Below are 21,501 nucleotides of genomic sequence, written 5' to 3'. Positions count from 1 at the left end.
GGCACCTCGACCACTCAGACTGCAGCTCTGGCCAGGAGACGGGGGCCCATGACAGGATGCCCGCGGCTCTGGGGAAGATGAGCCATCCGCCAGTGGTGGTGCTGTCACTGGTCACAGGGGCCCGATAACACAGCCACCACCACGATGAGACCTGCGGCGACCAGTGTCGTAACGACCTTGAGCATTTGCGCCACGATCCACACAGGGCCTCCACGTGCACACGATCTCATTTAACCCTCACGCTAACTGTGCGGCGAGGCAGACAGGACGTGGGTCAGCCCCGGTCACAAAGCAGCAAACTCGAGGCCTGGTTGGCAGAGGCACAATGACTTGCCCAGGGCGACGCAGCTGGCGGGAAGCCATGCCAGGCCCCACCCGCGCTCTGCATGCTGGGCCTGAGCGCCTGGAAGGACCGTCACGGCCTGAAGTCTGCAGGTGCTTCTCCAGCCCTCCGCAGAGAGGAAAGGGCGGCCACCATCCCTTCCACTCCCCGACCCCAGTGCACAATCACTGCCATGAGGCATTAGGTGGTGCCTGGGGCTGAACTGGGGGTTCTGAAGCCCAGAGAAGCGGGGCCGACCACAGTCCCCAGTGTCACCTTGCTCTGTCCCCTGGGAGCACACTGTTCCCCTGGAAGTGTGGGGCTGCCCTCATCCCAATTCCCGGATCACTCTGGGAATGGCAGGAATGTCAGCGTGACGTCAATGGTGACATTTGAAGTCACAGTCACCGGCCGGACAACAGCACAGGGCAGGGGAGAGGCCGTCGGCGGCCGGGGGTCTGTGTGGGAGCGCGTCGGCAACACCGTGCACACCCTCCAGATCCCACCCAGATGCCCCCACTCGATGGAGAAGACTTGCATCCTCTCCCCCAGCTGGAAATGTTGGTCCCTTCTTCCAGCTTGCCCAGGATTCCCTGGGCCCAGATCTCTGATGATTGCCCACACCCATCAGGGCTGCAGACAAGCCTCAGGCTCGACTCAGGCCCTGGGACCTTCCTCCCGTCTCATTGGGGTCCCTCTTGGTCCCTGGGCCCGCGAAGCCGCTGAGAAGGCAGGCGGGCAGCCGCACTCACCAACAGGGCTGGGGCAGGCTCCGTTAGCACTGTTGAGGTCTCCCCCCAGCATGGCCCCTGGGGACAAACAGAACCACGGTGAGCTGGCAGGACGGCGCCTTCCACAGCAGGTCCCCAGACCGAACAGCGGGAGGAGCCCTGGTCCTTCCCTCAGGAGCCACACAAGTGAGCGGCAGAATGCCGTGTGGGGCGAAGGGAGACGGAATCCCCAAGTCCCCAGCACACCTCATCCCCACCTCACCTGCGCTGGCCGGCCGCTGGGGCAGGCCCGGAGACACGCTGTTCCTCTGCAGCGCTGGCTGCTGGGGGGACAGGAGCCGCGGGTCCGTGAGGGATGATGTCACCAGGGAAGGGGTGACCAGAGAGCCGCTGGGATTGCTGAACTGCAGTGAGCTCTGACTGGACACGGGCACCGTGACGGGCATGGCAAAGTTGGGGGCCGGCACAGCTGACTAGACAGAGGATGGCGAGGCGGGGTCAGGCCAGGCAACGCCCCCACCCTGGACCCACTGTGCCCGAGAGAGGGCAGGCACGGGTTCCTCTGGTCTCTGGGCTGTGTGTCTGAGGGCCCGCAGCTCGACCTCTCTGCCCCGGGCCCTCTCGGAGGAAGTTCGCTGGAGGGAATGCTTTGGGATCGAGCTCTGGCCCAGAGAACGAGAACAGGCTCTGCTCACGGCAGATGGGACCGGGGACCCCCGAGGCCCCTAGTGGAGGTGGGTTAGTCCTCAGCCAGGCAGGACACACGGGGAGCAGGTTAGAGGGCCTGAATACAGACCCACGTGCACCCACGCAGCTGGGGAAGGCCTGCACCGAGGGTCTCGGGCCGGGGGTGGCCACGTAGGCCCCTGGGGACTCTGCCCCGAGAAGACCTGGACAAAGAACACGACCCCTACTCTCCTGCCGTCTAAAGCCCTCACGTCATCTACACATGCCTTGCTGGCGAGAGGGGCGCTCCGGGCCTCTCCCGGCCCTGCTCCGTCCGGAAGGAGTCCACAACCCAGGTCAGCGGTGCCTCGGTGGTCACCGCCAGCCCCGCACGGCTCAGCGTGGGACGTGCGTCAGGGGCGGCCGGGGGCCGGCGCGAAGCCACACCATGCACCACGGGGAGACCGCTCCATGCGACTACTCACGGCCAGTCTATAACTCTGCATCATTTTATCAAACTCCTCGTCTATCTTTTTATACTTCTCCTCCGTCTGGGGGGTCAGGGCAAACACCTCGTCCACCTCGGGGCTCTCACACTCCCTGTGCTTCTTGTGCAGCGCCTGGGGGGGGGCCGGGAGGGGCCGACAGAGACACGGTGAGTGAGCTCACCCCGTAGCGCCGGAAGAGCCCGTCCAGCTCCTCGCTGGCGCGCCGGTACTTGTCCTCCAGCAGGGGGCTCTGCTCCAGGGAGTCCTCCCCGTCGGGCTCGGGGCTGTCACAGCCGTTGAAGCCCTTCTTCCTCAGGGTCTGCAACCGCACCAGGGCGTCAGCCAGCCGTCGGCAGGGGAGGGGCAGGGGCAGGGTCCCCGCCGCCCCCCTACGTTCTCCCCACCTCCTTCCTCTGGGTCCCCAGCATTTCCCGGCCACCCGTTCCCCGTCCTGCCGCACCATGTGAACACATGCTGGGCGGGGAGGCACGGGGTGGGGGGGTTGGGGGGGCCTCAGGCCAAGGCCCACCGCAGGGAATGCGCAACGCACTTAGCACAGACCCCTGCTTCCAAGGTGGCAGGTGGGGAGGGGCCCTGGGGGGATGGGCTGGGGGCTGAGACCCAGTGGTAGCTCCAGGGGGCAAGGCAGTCCGGGCTGGTGCTGCCCAGCCTGGTCCCTGGGCTCTGCTCACAGGAAGAGGGGGAGAGAAGCAGAGATGGAGACAGAGGGAGAGGAAGGAGGGGGAGAAAGGCCCAGAGGAAACCAGTGTTTACAGAGCTCCTGCTGCTGTCCTTGCCCAGGGGTCCACGCCACATTGGGGCACTCCTGGTAGGTCTGGAGTAGACCCCAAACTTCCCTCTTCCTGCTCAAAACACCTTCACAGATACTTGGTCTGTTTTTAGAATGAATAACAAATGTACGTTTTCCATTCCAGTCTAGAGTAAATCTGTTTTCTCTATTATAACGCTAAGGTAACTTCCTCCAAATCTTGGAGTTCGAGTCCCTCTCCGGGAAGGCGAGCCTCTGGCTTCCCGGGCACCGGCCTCCCTGGCAGAAGTTCTGTTCCCTGAAAGCACGCACACCCCCGTGTGAGAAGCAAGAACCGGGCTGTCTTGTTCAAGTCCCACCACACCCTTCAAAGCTCACACTGGCCCCATTTCGTGGAGGTAGGCACCATGGCCCAAGGCCACGTGGCCACTAAAGGCCACCACTGGATTCCAAAGCCCGTGTCCTTCAACAGCTTGTAATGCTTTTTTTGAAACAGAAAATTGAGCCCCAGGGATCCATAAAGGGACAGAGGCAGAGCAGGAGAGATGGAAACAAAGAGGGAGACAGAGACAGAGAGTCAGATGCAGGAACAGACCAAGGATGGACAAGGAGAGAAAAAGACAGAGAACCGGAGGGAAGACAGAGCAGAGGATGTCCCGCCAGCCTGACAAGCATGAGCAAAGACGCAGCGGGCTGGGTGGACACTGGACTGGGTGGGCAGCGGGCTGGGGTGGGGAGCGGGCCGGGGGGGGCAACGGGCTGGTTGGGGAGCGGGCTGGGGCGGGGAGCGGCGGTGGGAAATGACACCAAGCCGGGTGGGCAGCGGGCCGGGGTGGACACCGGGCCGGGGTGGGCACCGGACTGGGTGGGGAGCGGGCCGGGGTGGGCAACGGGCTGGGGGGTGGGCACCGGGCCGGGGTGGGCACTGGACTGGGTGGGGAGCAGGCCGGGGTGGGCAACGGGCTGGGGGGTGGGCACCGGGCCGGGTGGGCGTGCACGTGCTGCGTGGGCCCACCTCGATGATGTCGGCGTTGGTGCGGCTCTCGTGCGGCTCGTTGTACTCCGTGTACTTGAGCAGCACCTTGTCCATGTCGGTGCTCGCATACTGGAACAGCTTGTTGGAGTGGTTGAAGATGATGAGCGCGATCTCACAGTCACAGAGCACGCTCAGCTCGTACGCCTTCTTCATCAGTCCGAACTTGCGCTTGGTGAATGTCACCTGCAGGCGGTGGAGGGGGGTGGCCCGGTCTGGCTCAGTCAAAGCCCGTCCCGGAGCCCCTGGCCCGGAGAGAGACAGGCCAGCACCTCTCTGCCAACGTACGGCCAAGATGCAGCCTAGAGCGGCCTCACTGAAGGGAGAGGATGGATGGACAGAATTCCACACCTCTGTGCCAGGGGCTGTGAAGGGGTCGGGAAGGAAAACAGAAGGGCTTCCTGGATCCTCCCCTGGGGGAGAATGAGGTGGAGAATTCATCTTGGGGAACAGGGCGTGCCCAGGCATGGCCTGAGGCTTATGTATGGTTCCTGGGTGGGAAGTGGGCGGGGGTTGGGGGTGGGGGACACACAGGTGCACCTTCTTACAGCAGCAGATAAGCCTTAGAGTTCTGGGGTACAGGGCTCCAAGAGCTGCAGGGAGGTGGGGATTCCTCTCTTCCCAACTCAGTCCTTCCCCTTCCATAATAGCCTTTAGAGGCCCCCTCCTCCAGGAAGCCCTCTTGGACTGGCAGGAAGGAGTGGAGGCAGAGGCCAGCTCCCTGCCCTCACCCACTCTACGTGGCTCCAAGACCTCCTCACCTGTCGGTTCCGCTCATCAGTGATTCGCTGGATCTGAATCTTTTTCCTCCCCATCTTCTCTGGGGATCCTCAGTGCTAGGGAGGGGAGGGGATTGCTGGGCGGCAGGTCTCGGCACGCGTCACACTGTGCTCATGAACGGCCTGGAACCAGGGCTCAGTTCATGGTCTGCAGGACACCTGCACAGCGTCCTGGGAAAGGGGGGTCAGGAGAGGACTGTCAGCCCCGGTGGCCACCAGCACACAGGCCAGGCTCACAGCACCCCTGGGGCGGGCTGAAGGTGTCCACCCCATCCTCAAGATGAGGAGATGGGGGTGCCCAGGCCCCGGTCCAGGCTCTTTCCGCACCAACTCTGCTGCTCTCGGGTTCTAGATCACGCAGAGCTGGCTTCCAAGGGTCTCGGGCCTGGAGAACGCCCCAGGCCCTTTCCTCTCCCCAGAATCTGCCTGGAGTAGAGACATCTGGGTCCGCCAGCTGCCCCTCTGGCCTAGGATGGAACTTTCGGTCCTGGCGCCCGGTGCGGAGAGCACCCACCGAGGCCGCACACGGTTTCCACGGGGTACCTGGTGCCAGGAGGGGCGTGCTCTGGTGGCCGGGGCTCAGGAACACAGGGAAGGCTAGAGCCTGGGGGCCCAGAGCTCTCCCCCGCCCCCCAGGGCTGCTCCACACCCGTTTCACTCGGTGGGCCTCCGCCTCAAAGTTTTGTCAAAGTTTTGTCTGAAGAGACGGTTCCGCTGCTTAAAATAAATAAATAAACACACCACCCTTGCAGAGCAGAGTCTGCGAACTTTTTCAGTAAGGGGGTCGATGCCTCTCTCGGGCCTCGCGGGCCATTCGCTCTGGACAGCTCCTCGACGGCTGCTGCCGACAGCACGTAAACACGGAAGGCTGGCGGAGCTGTAACAGCCGGCCCTGAGGTCACGGTCGGCCGACTCCCGCTCGGGGGCACACGCCGCGTCCAGGACCCGAGCTCAGGCTGGGCAGCCCTTCCCAGCCTGGTTCACCTGGAAGCCCGGAGCACGTACCGAGCCACTGGCGTGCACCGAGGAGGCTTCCGGCAGCCGGGCGGAGGCGGGCGCCAGGCAGAGGCCTCCCCCCCCATGCACCTATGAACGGGCCAGGCTCCACAGCCAGGACGGCCGCCAGAGCCCCCGCACCACACGCGTCCAGGATGGGAGGGCGCGTGGGGTCGGAAGCCCAGCCTGACCCAGGAAATGCCCGCGCTCAACTGTGGGTAGTGCCCAAACAGGCTGGGTGAGCCCTCGGGGACTGGAAGGGCCCGGGGTGGGATGGAGGCACACGATGACCCCGGGGCCCCTTGGGCTCTGTGAATCCAGGAGAATCAGAGGTGGAGCCTTCCAGGAGAAGGGGAGGGGGACAGCGAGCAGGAGACCAGGCTTTCTAAAGCCACTCTGGGTCCCAGGAAGAGCCTTGTTCACAGAATCCAGCCCGCCCCTCGAGACACCCCCATCCACAGAGGTCCAGACAGAGACCCTGCTGCAGAGTACAGGGAGGTGGGCTCTCACTGCCCCCCACTGGGGAGAGGGGAAAGGCACATCTATCATTTGGAACCCCCTCCCCAGCCCCCACTTCCAGGGGCTGCTCAGTTTTCCTGGAGCCTTTCCAGCCCCGCTCAACCACGGCCCCCAAGCAACCACAGTAGATGCTAAAGTTCAACCTTGGCCTCTCGGCCACAGGGGGCAGTAAAGAGGGGAAGCAGGGAATCTGTGGACTTGGGAGGAGCCAGGAACACCCCTTCCCACCCTGCCCCATCACCAGGGCTGTCCCTCAGGCTCTCCCTAGCCCAGCCGGGAAGAGAGTTTCTGCTCTGTCCTGAGATCTTCAGGAAACAATGCCGCTCCCTGACAACTACAGGGATCCTCCACCCCCCTCTCCCCCCAGAGAGGGGTCCCAGAACCTCTCCCTCTCTTCCTTGTCCTCAAGGTGCTCCATGGGCCCTGGGCCTCCTACTGTCCCCCCTCACACACCCCTGGGACAACACCAACACAGCCCAGGCAGCCCCGAGTGGTCCAGCAGCCACCCCATTCCTGCCTAAACCCCTATCTCTGCCAATGCCCCACTGGGAAGGCCCCAGCCTGAGGACTTCAGTCCCCCGCTTCCCAGTGCAACCCCAAAGCTGTGTTTTTCAGAGCCACGGTGGTCTGGGCTCCCAGGGAGGGTGGAGAGGGCACGCAGAGGACAAGGGGGCTCCGAAGACGGCGTTTTCACGGAGTCTCTCTGGCCTGGCCTTGTGTGAGGGCTTCCACTGCCGCACGCCCGTGCAGAGCATCCGCCTTCCCTCCGTCACCCAGTTTCCTAGCTCCCTCTCGCCGCCTTTTGTGCAGAAGCAAATTCTTGCTGAGATGTGGCCTCTATCAGCTTCGGGCCACTTCTGTCCCTTCCTCCAAGTGGGGAGAGAGAACCCTCTCTGTGCCCTCGTGGCCCCTGCAAAGTCATTCCTGCAGTCCGACCTTGTTCCCTTGGTTCTCAGGGCACCCTGTCCTTTCCCTTCTAGCACTTACCACCACCGTACACTGGCTATGACTCTGCGCTTCTACTCAATGCCTGGCTCCCCAAGAGCCGGAGCTTCACGAGGGCAGGGTCCACATCTGCCCTTTGCACCACTCCACCCCCTGTGAGGAGGAGCTCGGGAAATGTCTGCTCCAAGAAAGGGCTTGTGGCCTAACTCGGGTCAGTCCCACTGCAGGACCCACATCCTGTCCCTCTGCCCCTGAACTTGGACGTTTGGACACCACCGACCCTCCAAGCAGGCCTGCCTCTCCAGGCCAGGCCTCAACCCTCCCCATCCTTGGGCTGCCTGGTGCAGAGGGTGAGACTCTAAAGTCTACGGAGCAGCCCAGAGCACATGGAGATGGAGAGGATGGGGTTGCTTAGGCAACTGTCTCCTGGCAACCGGCTCCCTGGCTGATCTCCTACACCCCCCCACCCCCGCTTCATGCTGGGGGAGCTGGGATGCGAGAGGGATCAGGACTGAGGAGACAGGGAAGCCACAGAGACACCCCCCCTCCCCGCCCCCAGCATCCTCTGACCAGAGGGGACTCAGGGGTAAACAGACCCGCCTGTCCATCCCAGTCTCTGCCAGGGTAGCCCCCGAGCGCTTTCCTAACTCCACGTTTCCCAGGCCCCCTGCCCACCACTGCTCCCTACCTCTGTGCTGGCACTACCAGAGGACGAGATGCCCCCGCCTTGGGCAGTCCCTCCTCCTACCTAACCAGGAGCCCTCCTACAGAGCAGGCCGAGCCTGCAATAATCTCTCTCGCCTTCTATCCATTCTACCCACTCTACAGAGCTGCAGCGTCGGAGAGCCCCGGGGCGAGAACAGGAACTCACCACTGACTTTTGAAAAGGGCGGCTGAGGCCTGGGTGGGCACAGAGGACCCTATACTGACCCTGTCCAAGCTGTGGAGGCCCATCCCGTCCCACTCCCGTCCCACTTCCCTCCTACTCAATTAGGAAGATCCTAATGAACACCTGGACCTCCTTAATTAGCCCCCTGCCTAATGACCTAACCAACTGCCCAGAGCCAGAGGCCTGGGCATCTGTTCTGCAGACGTGCACCTTTTGCCCCTGGCCTGGCCTGCCCCCATCCCTCTTCTCCTTTCCGGCCCTCTCCTCCTCTAGGAAGCCCTCCCAGACCTGACTTTTGGCTGTCTCTCCAGGGCTGGAGGGGGCTTAGCAAGATGCCATGGACATGGGGGGTTGGCTAGGATGGCTTTCCGGCTCCGCCCGACCTCAGGCCACAGCTATGACTCCTGGGGCTGGTGGCATGTGTGTCACCCAGTGTAGCCCCTGGAAGGCTCCGGCAGCTTCTGCTTCTCCCACTCAAGGCAGTGCCAGCCGGACAGAGCTGGGCAGGGTGGGCCTCCTGGGGGCAGGGAGTGGGGACAGAGAGAGCAGAGGGGCTGGGGGGAGGGCAGCTGGGCCAGACCCACCTTCTTTAGGGAAGGGTGGTGGCAGAGAAGCCTCAGCAAATGGAGAACAGAGAGGACACAGGGCTGGAGAGGCTCATCTGACAACACCCTTGACAAGGAGGAGGGGCTGAGGGAACCAGACATGGTGGGAAATCCAGAGCGACCCGTGGACAGCCATTTGTCCAAGCTGGGATCCAGACCCAAGAGGAACCTGTGGGTTGTATTCACATGCAAATGAGGCGCAAACACTATGCAAAATTACCCTAAAGGGGGTCTCAGGCTGGACCGGGCATGGGAGAAAAAAAACAGGCCCCTGCCTCCCCCAATTTAACACCTCTTGGTACCTGAGCAATATTCAAACCATTCTCGGGTTTCAGAATGATGCTATCTCAGTTCCTGTGAGGGCGGCCTGGGGCCAGTGGGGAGAGTGCGGGGCCGGCGGTCAGGGTGGCCTCCTGGAGCTGCAGCTGTGGCCGGGCTGCCCTTCCTGGGGAGCCCAGAGTGTCTCCCAGCTCCTCTCCTACCTCCCCGCGGCCCCCACACCCTCCCACCCACACCTGCCAGCCGGCGCCCAGCGGCTCCCGGTGCCCAGGAACTGGAGGGCATCTGGGGCCAGAGCTGCCCTACCCGTGCAGGTCAAAACTGAGCAGGGGCCCAGAGAGGCTGAGCGAGCAGCCTCCCACCGCAGAGCACCGGGCTTCCACCCCGCTCTCTGCACGGCGAGAGAGGCAGCCCTCATTAGGCAGGCCCTCCATCCCTTCCTCTCAGGCTGCTCCAGGCCGCGGGCTGGGGACTGGAGGGGAAGGCAGGAGGCGCCGGAGACAGCTGTCAGCCCTCCTCCGCCCCTTCCCCGTGGCTGGGCTGCAGGGCATGAAATAAGCAGCAGGCGCTGGGGGAGGGGGTGACAAGCCAATCCACCTGTCACCCCCACAGTCAGGCGGCCTCAAGCAGCCTGCTCACTAACGAGGGAGGAGGCGTGGGTGAGGCAGACACAGAGGAGGCTGGTAGAGGGGGACAGACAGACGGGCGAGAAAGAGAGGCCAAGAGGCCAAGAGGAAGGCCGAGTGTGGGGCGGAGGCAGAGACAGACAAGGAGAGGGCCAGAGCAGAGAGGGCGAGGCCCGGAGTCCAGACTCAGAGGCAGCCCGACTGCGCCCCAACGCTGGGCTGGGCGCGCGGCACGACCGGTGGGACGCCAGGCCTGCCCTCCGAATACCTGCAGTCCAGCCAAGAGACAGACCGGGGGAGGGCAGGTCCCACCAAGGGCGAGGGCATGCGGGCTCCTGAGGGCGGGCAGGCCCCCACAGTGGGCAGAGGGGGAGCCCAGGAGCCCTCTCGGTCCCCCCCACCCTAGCCTGGGGTTCACAGCCTGCAGCCTCTCCCCTCGGCTTCGAGGGGAGCAGAGACACACTGAGATGCACTCTGAAAGATGGGGTGCGAAGGCGAACCCCAACACCAACACGCGGGGCCCAGGCAGAGGGTGCTGGGGTTCACAGCCCCCGGGGTACACACAGGGGGCCTTCCTCCGCAATCTCTGAAGTCCTCGGAAGTGGGAGCAGTGTCCCTCGCCCCCACCCGCCCAGCCCAGTTCTCACGCCCCCAGCCTGCTCCCCCCACTGCTCCCCTGCTCCTCTCTGCTGTCCCTCTTCCGTTCCACCCCCCTCCCCCAGCCCAGGGCAGCCACTTCATTCAACCCAGAGTTCCACTGTCTGCTTTCAAAGGCACAGGCAATCCCCGTCCCCATCCCCATCCTCCTCCCCTCAAAGTTCTGTTTGGCAGGCTCCCTTCCCAAACCCCTGGTTCCCACCATCTTCCCCTCCCTCGGGAACTCCCCTCCCCCAGCCCAGCAGCCTCAGGGCTGGGCAGGGGCTATTTTTAGCCTGGGCACTGAGCTAATTTTAACTCACCGACAGGGACCTGGGGGCGGGCTGGCGGGCTGGGGGGAGGGGGAGGACCAGTCCAGGAAAAGCTGGACCCAGGGCAGGGGTGGTCTCAGGTCCCAGGTGCCCCAGGAAGGCGAGTGGAGACAGGCCCTGCAGCCTTGGCTGAAGGGACAGGAACGGACTTGCCAGAGGAGCACCCCGCGTGGCCAGCTCGCTGGGCACCCTCCCTGCAGCTTCCGCTGGACACCTCTCCCAAGCCCCACCCCAGGCTTCCCGTCGGGACAAATCCCCTGGGATGGGGTCATCCTGTTCTCTGCCCAGGAGATGCGTCTCCAGTGAGGGTCTGTCTCCTGAGCCTCCTCCACTGCCTCCCCGCCCCAGCTTGTCCTTCCTGTAGTCTAGCTCCCATCCTTCCTGCAGCGGCCAGAGTGTGTCCAGTGCCCCACAGAGGCGGCAGCCAGCCCACCCCCCAGGCTCGGGCACCGCCTGCCGCAGCTCTGGCCTTCCCCTGGCGGCCTCTGGGCCGGCTCCTAGGAACCACCCCTCACCCCAAATCCTCCCAAGTTTCTGGAGCCACCGGGCCTGATCTCAGGAAGAATCTGGGGTAACGGGAGATTGAATCCTAGCAGAAAAGGGGTGGGTGTGGTTGGGCAACAAACAGCCCAGGGAAGCATGGGATCTTTGGGCAGGGCTTCTGGATGCCTGGGTTCTGGTGCTTGCTCTGGTCCTAAATGACTGTGTGACCATGAATAAGTCACTGTCCTGCCAGGTGTTACCCCACTGGTCAGTACGATGGGTGGGTGGAGGGGAGCAGATACCCGGGTGCCCTTCCAGCCAGGACATTTGGTTCCTGTGCTCCTTAGAGAGGCCCAAAAGGAAGGGAGGTCAGGAGCGGGTTCCTCCATGGGGAGGTAACAGAAGACACGGCCTGGTTGGGTCCACTGTCCTCCAGCCTAGGGGGAAGGGCAGTGTGGGGACCAGAAGGCAGGAGGGATGGATGGGGCTGATAAAGACGGAAGGTGCTTTCTGAACAGTAACCCTCGTAACAGATGGCAGAGGGTTGAGAGAGGCTCATGGTCAGCCAGGGCGGGTACCAGGTGGGGCACACCAGGGCTCTGGCTGCAGAGATTCAGCCACCCCAACCCCAAACACACCTGGAATGCCTATAAGACCCAGGGCTTGGGTAGTGACTGCCCCCCGAGGTCACGGTCATGGTCATTAGTGGGGCTGGTTCTGGAACCGAAGCCTGAGCCTTGCTTCATGCTCTACCCGGCAGACTGATCCGTAATGACTCACTACCACCATTTGCATGGGGATTTGCATAGTGTCTCTGACCTTATTCCATGAGGCTCAACTTCCCATTCCAGGAACTGGGCCACCCCCACCCAGCACACCTAGGCACTTAGGATGGAGTTCCCGGCACCTTGTCTAGAAAGCATCCCTGAACCAATAAAGAATCCCCATGGTACTGTCTAAGCTCTCGGTCCCATGGGGCCCTCCGCTCTTGTCCCTCCTCTGAGTGGGGTGGGGGTGTGACCCTGAGACGGAAGCAAGCATCGGAGATTCGTGGTGGCTCCCTGGGGGCTCCCTGGGGGCTTTTTCCCAGGAAAAAGAGCCCAGCTCTTAGTGCCCAGACTGGGGCAGCAGGAGGACGGGCTGGTTGTCCTTTACTTCTACCTCTATTCTCATTTCTAAAATCCACTTCCAACCCTCCAAATGAGAGGAGACGGCCTCGTGCAGCAGACAAGACACATGCTAGGCTCAGAGAGGACTTCCCAGGGCTGCACTTTTGGCCTCAAAGTCGTCTCTGGGGCTCAAATTCGCTTTGTTAGAAGTCACCCAACCAAGCAGGGGCAGCTGGTAAGGTCTCAGGGAGCACGGAGGCCCCAGCACAATGCTCCAACCAACGGGGACTGGAAGGCAACCCGTCCCCTGGCCGCCTCGAGGAGGTCTTATCTGCCTGTCCAGTCAGAGCAGCGCCCTCGGCAGCCCTGCCCTGGCCTAGTGGTCCGCTCTCCCGGGAAGGCCTTCCTGCCCTCCCACTGCAGCCAGTCCTTCCACTCGGCTCATCCAGATGAGAGTGGTGGCCGGGGGCCCCCTGGCCACCCGAAGCGGTTGGGACGGTTAGCGTGTCACCTTCTACCTCCCCACCCAACTTCCCTCTGGGGTCTCAGGAGACAGAAGTGAAAGTGGCAGCTGGGGCCTTGGGGGCGGGTCAGCTTCAGAGCCGTTGGGTGAGCATAATGCCACCAGTGCTGTGTCTGGGCCGCCTGCCACGGCAAGCGGGTGGGCTGATGGTTAGAGCAGGGGAGGGACTTCCCATGGAAGTGAGGGCACGGGGTAACTATGGAGTGCAGGCCCCCGGGCGAAGGAAGAGCAGGCTGAGAAGGAAAAAGTGGACAACAGGGCAGCAGACGGTCTCCGAAAGATGCTCTTCCAGGGCGGTGGTGGGACCCTTCCTTCTCGCGCACAGAGCAGAGGCAGGTGGTGGGGTCCGGGCCCTGGCTGCCAGAACAGGAAGGCGAGGAGAGAGGACACAAGGCCCGAGGCCCGGGCCCTCACACGGGGCAGCACCCAGCCTGACGACAGGGCAGCTGGACGGTCAGGCTGTGAGTGTCCACCTACAGTCACAGACGGGGCCCAAAAGAGGCCAATCCAATCAGAGGAAGCAAATCCTCCTAGAGACATCATGACCTCAGGGAGCCACCGAGGATTTAAAGGGGCCGCTTAGGGCAGTGGCTGGGTCTCCTCCTGACTCGAAGGACAGTCCTCTAAGCCCCTGGCAGGGGAGGGCGGGCAGGGCGGCTGCATGGGCCTGCCGAGGCGGCCAGCCAGGCAACTCTTACAGGATTAGCTCGCTGCTTTCAGGAAAGGTGCCAGGTGAGGCTAAGATGCCCAGCCAGATGGACGGGGCCCAGGCGGGTGGGGGGGTACCTCTACGCAGCTACACAAACCCTTGCCCCCAGATTCAATTCACAGCCCTCCCTTTCGTGAGCGGACTGTGCGAAGACCCCTGGCTATCAACCAGCTTTCTCTGATCCGGCACCATCCTGGCTCCGAGTGGCGAAGTCCTGCCCACTGTCCACTCTCAATCCTTCTGCCACACTTTACAACAAGCGACCCCCACCCCACCCCCACCGAGCCCCAGGGAGCAGGTGAGGGGACCAAGGGGTTCCTACTCTCCCCTGCTGGCCAGCCCCTCACCCTTCACCCCCTGGGCTGACAGGTGGGAGAAACAAGAGGGAGCAGCTGGGCCAGGACACCTGTCCCCACCCGGTCAGTCCGGGCCCCATGGGCCTGCCCTGGGGGGTGCAGAGGGGAGTGGGCAGAGAGGCAAGCAGCTGTGGGGGCCGAAGGAAAGGAGCTCAAAGGTCAAGGAGAGATGTGACTAGAAGGCCTAAAGCCCCCCTTTCAGGCTCAGCCCTTCCTCCAGGGCCACCCCCAACCACTGTCCCTCACGTCACAGAACACACGCATGCTTTAAGGGGAAAAACTCGAGATCCGAGGTCATCTGCACCATCCCCTTGCCTCCATGTCACTTGATCCAACTAGAGCCTGGAGCAGGAAGACTCCAGAAACGAGACAGACCACTCCCCTCCCCACCCACCCCCACTGAATGTTTTCTCTCGAGGTTTGGGGATGAGCTCTCTTACTCCTTGTTCTCCCAACCCTCAACCCCAAGCATTTGCTGGCGGGGGTGGGGCGGGGAAATCATGAGGAATAAGGAAGCCAGCAGCCAGGGGATCTGCTAAGACTCAGGGGGAGGTGGAGGTGGAGGGAAGGCTGAGGCAAGGAGACAGCTGGCTGGGGAGTGTCCCCGGCCCATGCCCGCTCAGACTGAGCCCCTGGCCTGGAGGCCCCCCGCAGGGCCCGCTCAGGCAGCTCCCACACACCAGGTCCCCGCCGGGACACTGCCTGCCCCCACCCCACCTTCTGGGCGGCTGCCTGAGCCGGCAAGTCCGGGGCCAGGCTGGAGCTGGGGTCTAGAAGAAAGGAGGCACTCACTTTCCAAGCACCTGCTCTCGAGGGCCCCACGTTTTCCCCACGGACCCTCCTTCCTTTCCCAGGGGAGGCGGCTCTTTCTGTCACCAGCAGTGAGGAGCAGAGGTGGGCTCACCGCATGACGGGGCTTCCCTCCCTCCCCCTGGGAGTTCGAGCAATTTCTTCCAGGACGGTCCCAAACTTCGGGGCCTGGGCAGGCTCCCGTCAGCCTCTCGCCTTCAGACCAGCCTGAGCTCCTGTGGCCGCGCATTACAGCCAGCTCGAGAGGGGACTGGCAGGCGTCACTTGGTCCCTTTTCTGGGCGCTTTCTCCCATGGCACTCCATCGGGGGACGATACCTTCTCAGGAAACCACAGCAACATCTCCCTCAGCTGCCCTCAGCCAGGGACTCCTACGGGTTCGCACTTCCCTCCACGCCCCGTCCTCGTCCCCCTCGTCCTCCTCCCAGGTCTCCCTGGGTCTCCTGCTCCCCTGGGCCCTTCCCGTAACGGCAGACAAAGCCCCTAACGCCTCCTAACCGGGGAAGAGGGGCCGTGAGGTCTTCCCGCTCCCGCTGGATCACGTGACGTGGAGGCAAGGGATGGAGTGGATGACCCCCTAAGCAAATCACTTAAGTCTCTGACTCGGTTCCCCAGTTATAAAAAACAGTTATGCCAGGAAACCAACGAGTCTTCATACGTTCCCGTGCCCGGCACAGAGCCTGGCACACGGGGCGCGACGAACAGAAGCTTCCTTGCTCCAGTCCGCAGGGATCTCAAGAGCTTTAGTGTCAGGTCTCCAAAGGAAGAGTGAATGGGGTACTGCCCATGGCGAAGGTCCCCGGACCAGAGGACAAAAACATCTCCTTTTCTATATGCTTCCCTGGTCTGCCCAGCTCCCCGGGGAGTGGCCAGAGCACCCAGCCAGAGGCACCAAGCCAAGGTCAGTGACCAGGCCTAGAGCCCAGAGCCTCCTGGGAGGGTGAGTTTAAATGAGTAAATATGGTCCCGCCTGGGTGTGGCCAGCAGCAGGCCGAGCTCTGGACAAGCCCCTCCCCTCCCAGCCTACAGCAGAAGGCAGAGAGCTCGCCCAACAGCACAGCCGCCTCCCCAGCCCTGCGAAGGCTCTCGGGGTCCTGGGCACAGTCAGTGAGCACATCCTCTGGTCTCCACGCCAGCCAGGACCAGCCAGAAGCACGGCTAGGCTCCCAGGAAGGGGAGGTTGCGGCCACAGCCTCAGGAAAAGGAAAAATCAGATGCCAAGGGCCTTGGGGAACCCCCCCAGGCCAGGGATCTACCCCACAATGCCCGAGGGCTCAGATGCAACCTTGATACATCGGGCGGCCTTGCTCATCAGAGTGAGTGGGGAGGGAGACAGAGACTAGCGCAAACCACCAGGCCTCCCAGGTGCTCTGAGGGCCACCAGGCTAGTGCGACTCCTGTCCACCTGGAGAGCTGACTTACCCCAGGGCACGCGGTCCATGGGCGGGGGGGCCGAGGCGGTGCGAGCCGTGGCCACGGGGAGGGGCCCTGGGGGCGCTGCAGGGGCAGTGATGGGCGTCAGCCAGGGCTCCTCGACTGGCAAAGCCATGCTCTAGGGCTGCCCATCTGTGGTCTAACCTCAATCCCTCCTGCTCCAGTCAGCCCTCCCTCTTCCAAGTTCTTGCAGGCCTCCGCCTCCTCACCCCTGGTCCCCCACCCATCCCCAGCCTCCAATCCCTTAATCATCTTCCCATCCACTAGCCCTCGCCCCCCGCAGGGCAGCAGCTTGCTCCGTGGGCGTCTACACGCCCGTGCGTACGTGCTTGCACACCTTCATGCACACGTGCCACTAAATGCTGGGGGACCTGCCTGGTGCGTCTGTGCACGGCGCTCTGCGCAAGACCCTACCCGGCGCCCCTCGGCGGGCTCCAGGACAAACTCCTCAGCCTCAGGCAGGGGCAGAAGAGAAAATAAATACCCCATCCCCACCAGGCCACTGTTGGAGGCCTTTCAGAAAGCGGAGCCACCAAGAATGGCTAGAGAGAAAGCACTTTGAGATCCCCACGTTTCCTAGGCCGAGTGAGAGCCACCCGTCCCCTCATCTGGCGCCACCGGTAAGTTCTGCCTGAGGTCTGAGCTCCGTCCCCCCGCTGCGGTGGTGGGCAGACGGGCCGGCACCAACCACAACACAGCGAGGTGTCCAGCTTCCCACACACCAACTACTAGCACCTCACGCCTCCCCCTCCCACCATGAGTAAGTCACCAAACTGGGACAGAAGGACAGACGGTTGGCTGGACTCCGGCCCCATGACTGCTCATAAAAGCCACCGGCGATTACAGTGATGCTGAGGTGATGCTGGCCCCTGTCACCTCCTCCCTCCCTGTAAAAAGCCAGGGGCCGCAGGGAGCCCAGAGTCCCAGCCATGGTCCCATGGGGGGGGAGAGCCCCCCTCCACAGTGCCACATGACCCAGACCCCGACCCCCGATGATGGACTCGAGGCCCACGTCCGACCCGAGGCCAGGCCTCGGTTGCCCACCCCCCACCGCCCCTCTTCTCCAGTGAGGCCTCCACCTTCTGGACCAGAAGGGCACAGACGCCGGAAGCCTGGCTCCAAATACAACCAGCGAAATGCTGGAGCCGCCCGTTTGTCCTCGACACGCTTGCTCCCACATAGGCACATCAGTGGGTGGCAAAGTGTCCAACACGGGGCCCACCCACACCAGGCCAGGGGGTAAGCACGGAGATTCTGGACCCGGGGCCGACCAGGGAGGGCAGGTGGCCCAGGTGGCCAGGGGAGAAGGTTCGCAAGACGAGCAGAAGGCCAGGCCTCTCTGGGGGCACAAGGGCTAGGGATGCCCGCAACAGAGACCTGCCCAGGGCAGGGTTGGAGGAGGAGCGTGGGAGAGGCTAGGTCGCAATCGGTGAGGGTCTAACCTAAGGCCTCATCTTCCCTGGGCCCTGGAGGGCCCTCAAGGGCCTCCCCCAGCCTCCTTACCACAGGTACTCCAGACCCCCCTGGGGACTTTACCCTCCACCTTCCTCCCCCATCACACCTCTCAGGAAAGACGAGAAAAGATTAAAAAAAGAAAGAAAGAGAGAGAGAGAGAGAGAAAGAGAGAGAAAAAAGAACACCCTGCAGGAGAAAGATTATATAACAGCAGTCGGAAGCCTACCCTATCTCCCGGTCTGTGTGAAGAGCCTGGAGCCAAGAGGGGCAGAGCTGGGACGCCCAGGCCCCTCCAGCCCAGGAGCGCAGGCAGAGTGCGGTGGACAACGGGCAGTGCGTCAGAGCCACGGGTCCTAGTCCTCCACCACTCGGTTCCAGGCACGGGCTACAGGAGACAGAAGCTCCAGCCCAACCTCTCACGCCCATCCCCCAACACAAGGGTCAGGATGCTCTCTCTGCCTGGGGCCTGCTGCTCCCCTTGGACCAGGGGTTCTAAGAGCAAGGATTGTGTCTTCCCTCTCACGGCCTCTCCCCACTATGGAGCCATGCCTGAAGGACTGGCACTTAGACTAAAGCCCTGACACAGATCTGCTGTGTGATTTCAGGTAAAAAGCTCAACCTCTCTGGTCCCTAGAGGAATGTGAGTGAAAACCCTTCCTTTTCCCAGAGAAACCAGAGACCCCTCACTTACGAACGTCCACACACACATACACATACATACACACAGGTACACAAGCACATGCAGAGTATGTTGGGGGGGTGGGGAGATACGACAAAGAGAATAGGACCACTGAGACCCAAGGGTCTAAATGCCTGTCCTAGGGCAAACCGGGAAAGAGCCACACATAAGCTCTAGTGTTCCCCAATCACCCCACGTAAACAGGTCCTCAGCCACCCTCACACAGATCCCACCCCACCCCCATCTCCTGCCCAACACACTGGGAAACCACAGGAAGGAAATTCATTCCCAGGCAGGCCGTGGGAGCTGGGACAGCCAGGCTAAGTCCTGGGGCGGGTGTGACCCAGCGGCCACAGGCAGGCTGGACATCTGTGAACACTGACATGTGTCTTTTCAATGCTCTCCTTGGCTACCAAGACTTCCCTGTTGGGGGTTTGAAGACGAGTGGGAGGTGGACAGCTCCCTAACTTCAAAACACCCAATCTCGAGCTGGCCTGGGCTCCCCTCCTATCTTGAGGCCAGAGCAGCCCAAGGTCACCGCCCCAGACGGCAAACTTCCCATAGTCCAGGCTGGCCCCTGAATTGCCTAGGAGACCCACCGAGGGGATGGGGGAAGGGTGGGGGAGGGCCACCCCCAAACCAAAGAAACCAGGCCAACAAGGAGACCTCAAAAAGGGGACTGGGCACAGGGAAGGTGAGCAGAGGATCCACCCACGGTACCCTCCCCCAAACCACCAACAATGCCCTGTTTAAGAGGAGGTACAGAGAGCCTCCCACTCAGAAGGACAAACCTGGGATAACCTAGTCAGTGGCTCCAAGAGTGCCCACACCCAGGAGCCCTCCCCACATGGGGAGAGACCTCCAGAGGCTTGAACCACTAACCAGAAGGGGCCCTTTCTCCCATCACCCTGAGACCCAAACCTGACAGGAGGGGGCTGCCATGGGGGCGAGACACAAGACCCATCCTGGTCTCCTTGGCCTTACCTCCCCAAAAGCCCCCCAAACACTCCCTCGACCCCCCACTCCCAGGCCAGTTCAGCCCGCCATTGGTGGAGAGAGGGACTGGAGAACTCTTGCCCAGATGTCGAACAGCTGCAAACTTCTGGCCAGGGTTTCTCCAACTGGGGCTGCTGACAAACCAGAGCGGGGGGTCTCGGAATGGGGGTGGGAGGTCCCAAGAAAGGGTCGCGCGCCCACCTCCGTGGTGACTCGGCGTCCTAAGTCCACAGGCACCCGGCAATCGCGGGCCCGGACACACACACACTCACACACCCCAACCCACCACCCCGGTGTCATCTGAACAACGTCCCCCCTCCCTCCCCCGCTTCCCAAACAGCTGCGGCTCCCCCCGCCCCCACCCTCCCGCCGCCCTCCCAGGCCCCCTTCTGCACCATTTCGGGCCAAGGAGGAGTGAACAGGCGGCGCGAGGAGGGAGAAGGAGGGAGGGCCGGCTGTTAAAATGTCAGTCGCTCCCGGCTGTCACCGGAGACCCCCTCTGAGGATGGCGCCCCTTCCCAGACCACTCGCAGGCCGTCGTAACCCCCCCGACACCCACAGACGGGCGCGCTCCCAAGCGCGGGTCCCCACCCCGACCCCGACACGCAGGAGAATTAGAGCCCCCTGCACTTGTCCCCCGGCCGAGTCTTCTACACAAACAAGCAGCCCCCCACGTAGTCTCCCACCGACGCCGCACGGGAACAGCCCGCTCCGCGAGTTCCTCCCACCCGGGGGCCACCCCATCCCACCCCTCAGGGGGACGGTCCAGACCACCCTCCACCCCAACCCCAGGACGGGGTGGGGGAGGGGGCCTCTTAAAGCGGCAGGCGCATTATTTTTCCCTACTCACCGGCCCCGCTGGGGGAAGGGGGTGTCACGGCTGGGAGGGGTGGCCCTCGCCCCCGGTCCGGGGGATCTTCAACACCGGGCAGCCGCAGCTCCGGACGGGGGGGAATAACAAATGAGGCCGGCGTCCGCGCGGGCCCTGGGCGGCGCCGGGGGGCCTGGGCCCCCGCCGTGGGCGCGGGGGCGGGCAGGCGCGCGGCGGGCAGAGGGGACCGGGGCCGAGCGCCCGAGACGCCTCGGCGTTGTTGATATTTTGCTTCCTTCCTCCTTTCGGGCTCCAAAGGTAACTCCTCCAGCCCCCGGGAGTCGAGGCCGACGTAGGCACAGCTCAGCCTAGCTTGAGGGGTGGGACCCGGGGCTGATGGACAGGCAGGGGGGCCAATGGGAGGAGCCCGCGCCGGCGGGGCGGGGCCGAAGGGGGCGGGCCTGGCCGCGGCCCCGCCTCGCGCCTCCCGCGGCCGGCCGGGCGGGCCGGGCGCCCCACCCACCGCCCTCCAGGCTAGGCTGCGGCGCCGGGAGCGGCGGATCCCTCCGCCGGCCGGGAGGGGAGGGGAGGGGAGGAAAAAGGCGGGGGGCCGGGCCGGCGGCGCGGAGAGGGGAGGCCAGGCGCCCGCGGAGGGACGGCCCGCGCGAAATGCCCCTCGGTGCTGCTGCCCCCGTGCGCTCCGCGCGGTCCTCCCCGGAGGCTCGGCGGCCGCCGCGCACTGGCACACGCGAGCGCGCCCCCCTTGGCCCCCAAGCCCCCGGGAGAGTTGGTTGTGGCAGTCTAAGTAGACAAATTCAGGGTAGACGCTAAATGGCGACAAGACTCCGTCTCCCCCACTTGGTGTGCGCCGAAGCCCCGCGGAGAGGAGCATGTTCGCGGCCGGGGGTTACCTGGGGAGCTCGCTCGCTCCTCTACCTGTGTCGGGCCCCTCCCCTCCCAGGCCCGGCTCGGCAGACGCCCAGCAATTTAAAGCGACAGCTCATAGTTCTGGGGTGACCTAATCCCCAGTGCCTGCGGCCCCAGAGCACTTACAGCCGAGGGGGGCAATTTAAAGGGGCGGGACCTTAATTTCCCCCAGCACAGGAAACGCCCAAAAGCATCTTACTAAAGAAGCCGTAGTAGCTCTTAAAAAAAAATTAAAATTAAAAAATCCCTAGTTGCCCCGGGGCGTGGTGAACCTTTACGTGCCCTACAACAGGAGTGCGGTGCCATGCCTACCCACTGGCCCATCAGACTTCTCCAGCATCCCTGTTAACCTCCAAAGCCTGCTGCTGTCGACCTGGAGCGTGAGGAAATGATGGAATATGGCTTCGATCTCTAAGAACCTTGCAGAACAGAAGGGTACTCAGTTCTTCACACACCCTGATTTGTATCTGGCTGGGTCTGATTTACTGAACAAAGACTAGATTCTGGCTTAAGTGCTGGGTTAAGTTCTGAGTGAAAACACTACTATGCACAGAGAGAAGCAGCAAGTCATGGTGATTAAAAGCATCAACATGGG

The 21,501-nt window shown here is 63.1% G+C and overlaps 1 protein-coding gene across 5 annotated transcripts in view; it reads right to left on the bottom strand.

Moving 5' to 3' along the window:
- The window catches only part of MEF2D (myocyte enhancer factor 2D), a 30,437-nt gene extending 10,084 nt beyond the window's left edge, over nucleotides 1-20,353 (bottom strand). For 2 of the 5 annotated variants that reach the window (XM_032398275.1, XM_032398280.1), the window contains exons 1-6: nucleotides 20,019-20,353; nucleotides 4,771-4,959; nucleotides 3,992-4,195; nucleotides 2,389-2,526; nucleotides 1,316-1,526; nucleotides 1,075-1,131 (exon numbers count right to left, since the gene is read on the bottom strand). In XM_032398275.1, the coding sequence (XP_032254166.1) occupies nucleotides 1,075-1,131; nucleotides 1,316-1,526; nucleotides 2,389-2,526; nucleotides 3,992-4,195; nucleotides 4,771-4,824 (664 nt within the window). In that variant the 5' untranslated portion in view covers nucleotides 4,825-4,959; nucleotides 20,019-20,353. The other 3 variants (XM_032398277.1, XM_032398276.1, XM_032398278.1) reach the window with 3 other exon arrangements.
- Between the last annotated feature and the right edge of the window lie 1,148 nt (nucleotides 20,354-21,501).

Source organism: Phoca vitulina, unplaced genomic scaffold, assembly GCF_004348235.1.
Source record: "Phoca vitulina isolate PV1807 unplaced genomic scaffold, GSC_HSeal_1.0 scaffold115, whole genome shotgun sequence".
Lineage (NCBI taxonomy): Eukaryota > Metazoa > Chordata > Mammalia > Carnivora > Phocidae > Phoca > Phoca vitulina.
The sequence above is the reverse complement of the archived record's forward strand: the minus strand, read 5'-3'. Positions and strand labels throughout refer to the sequence as shown.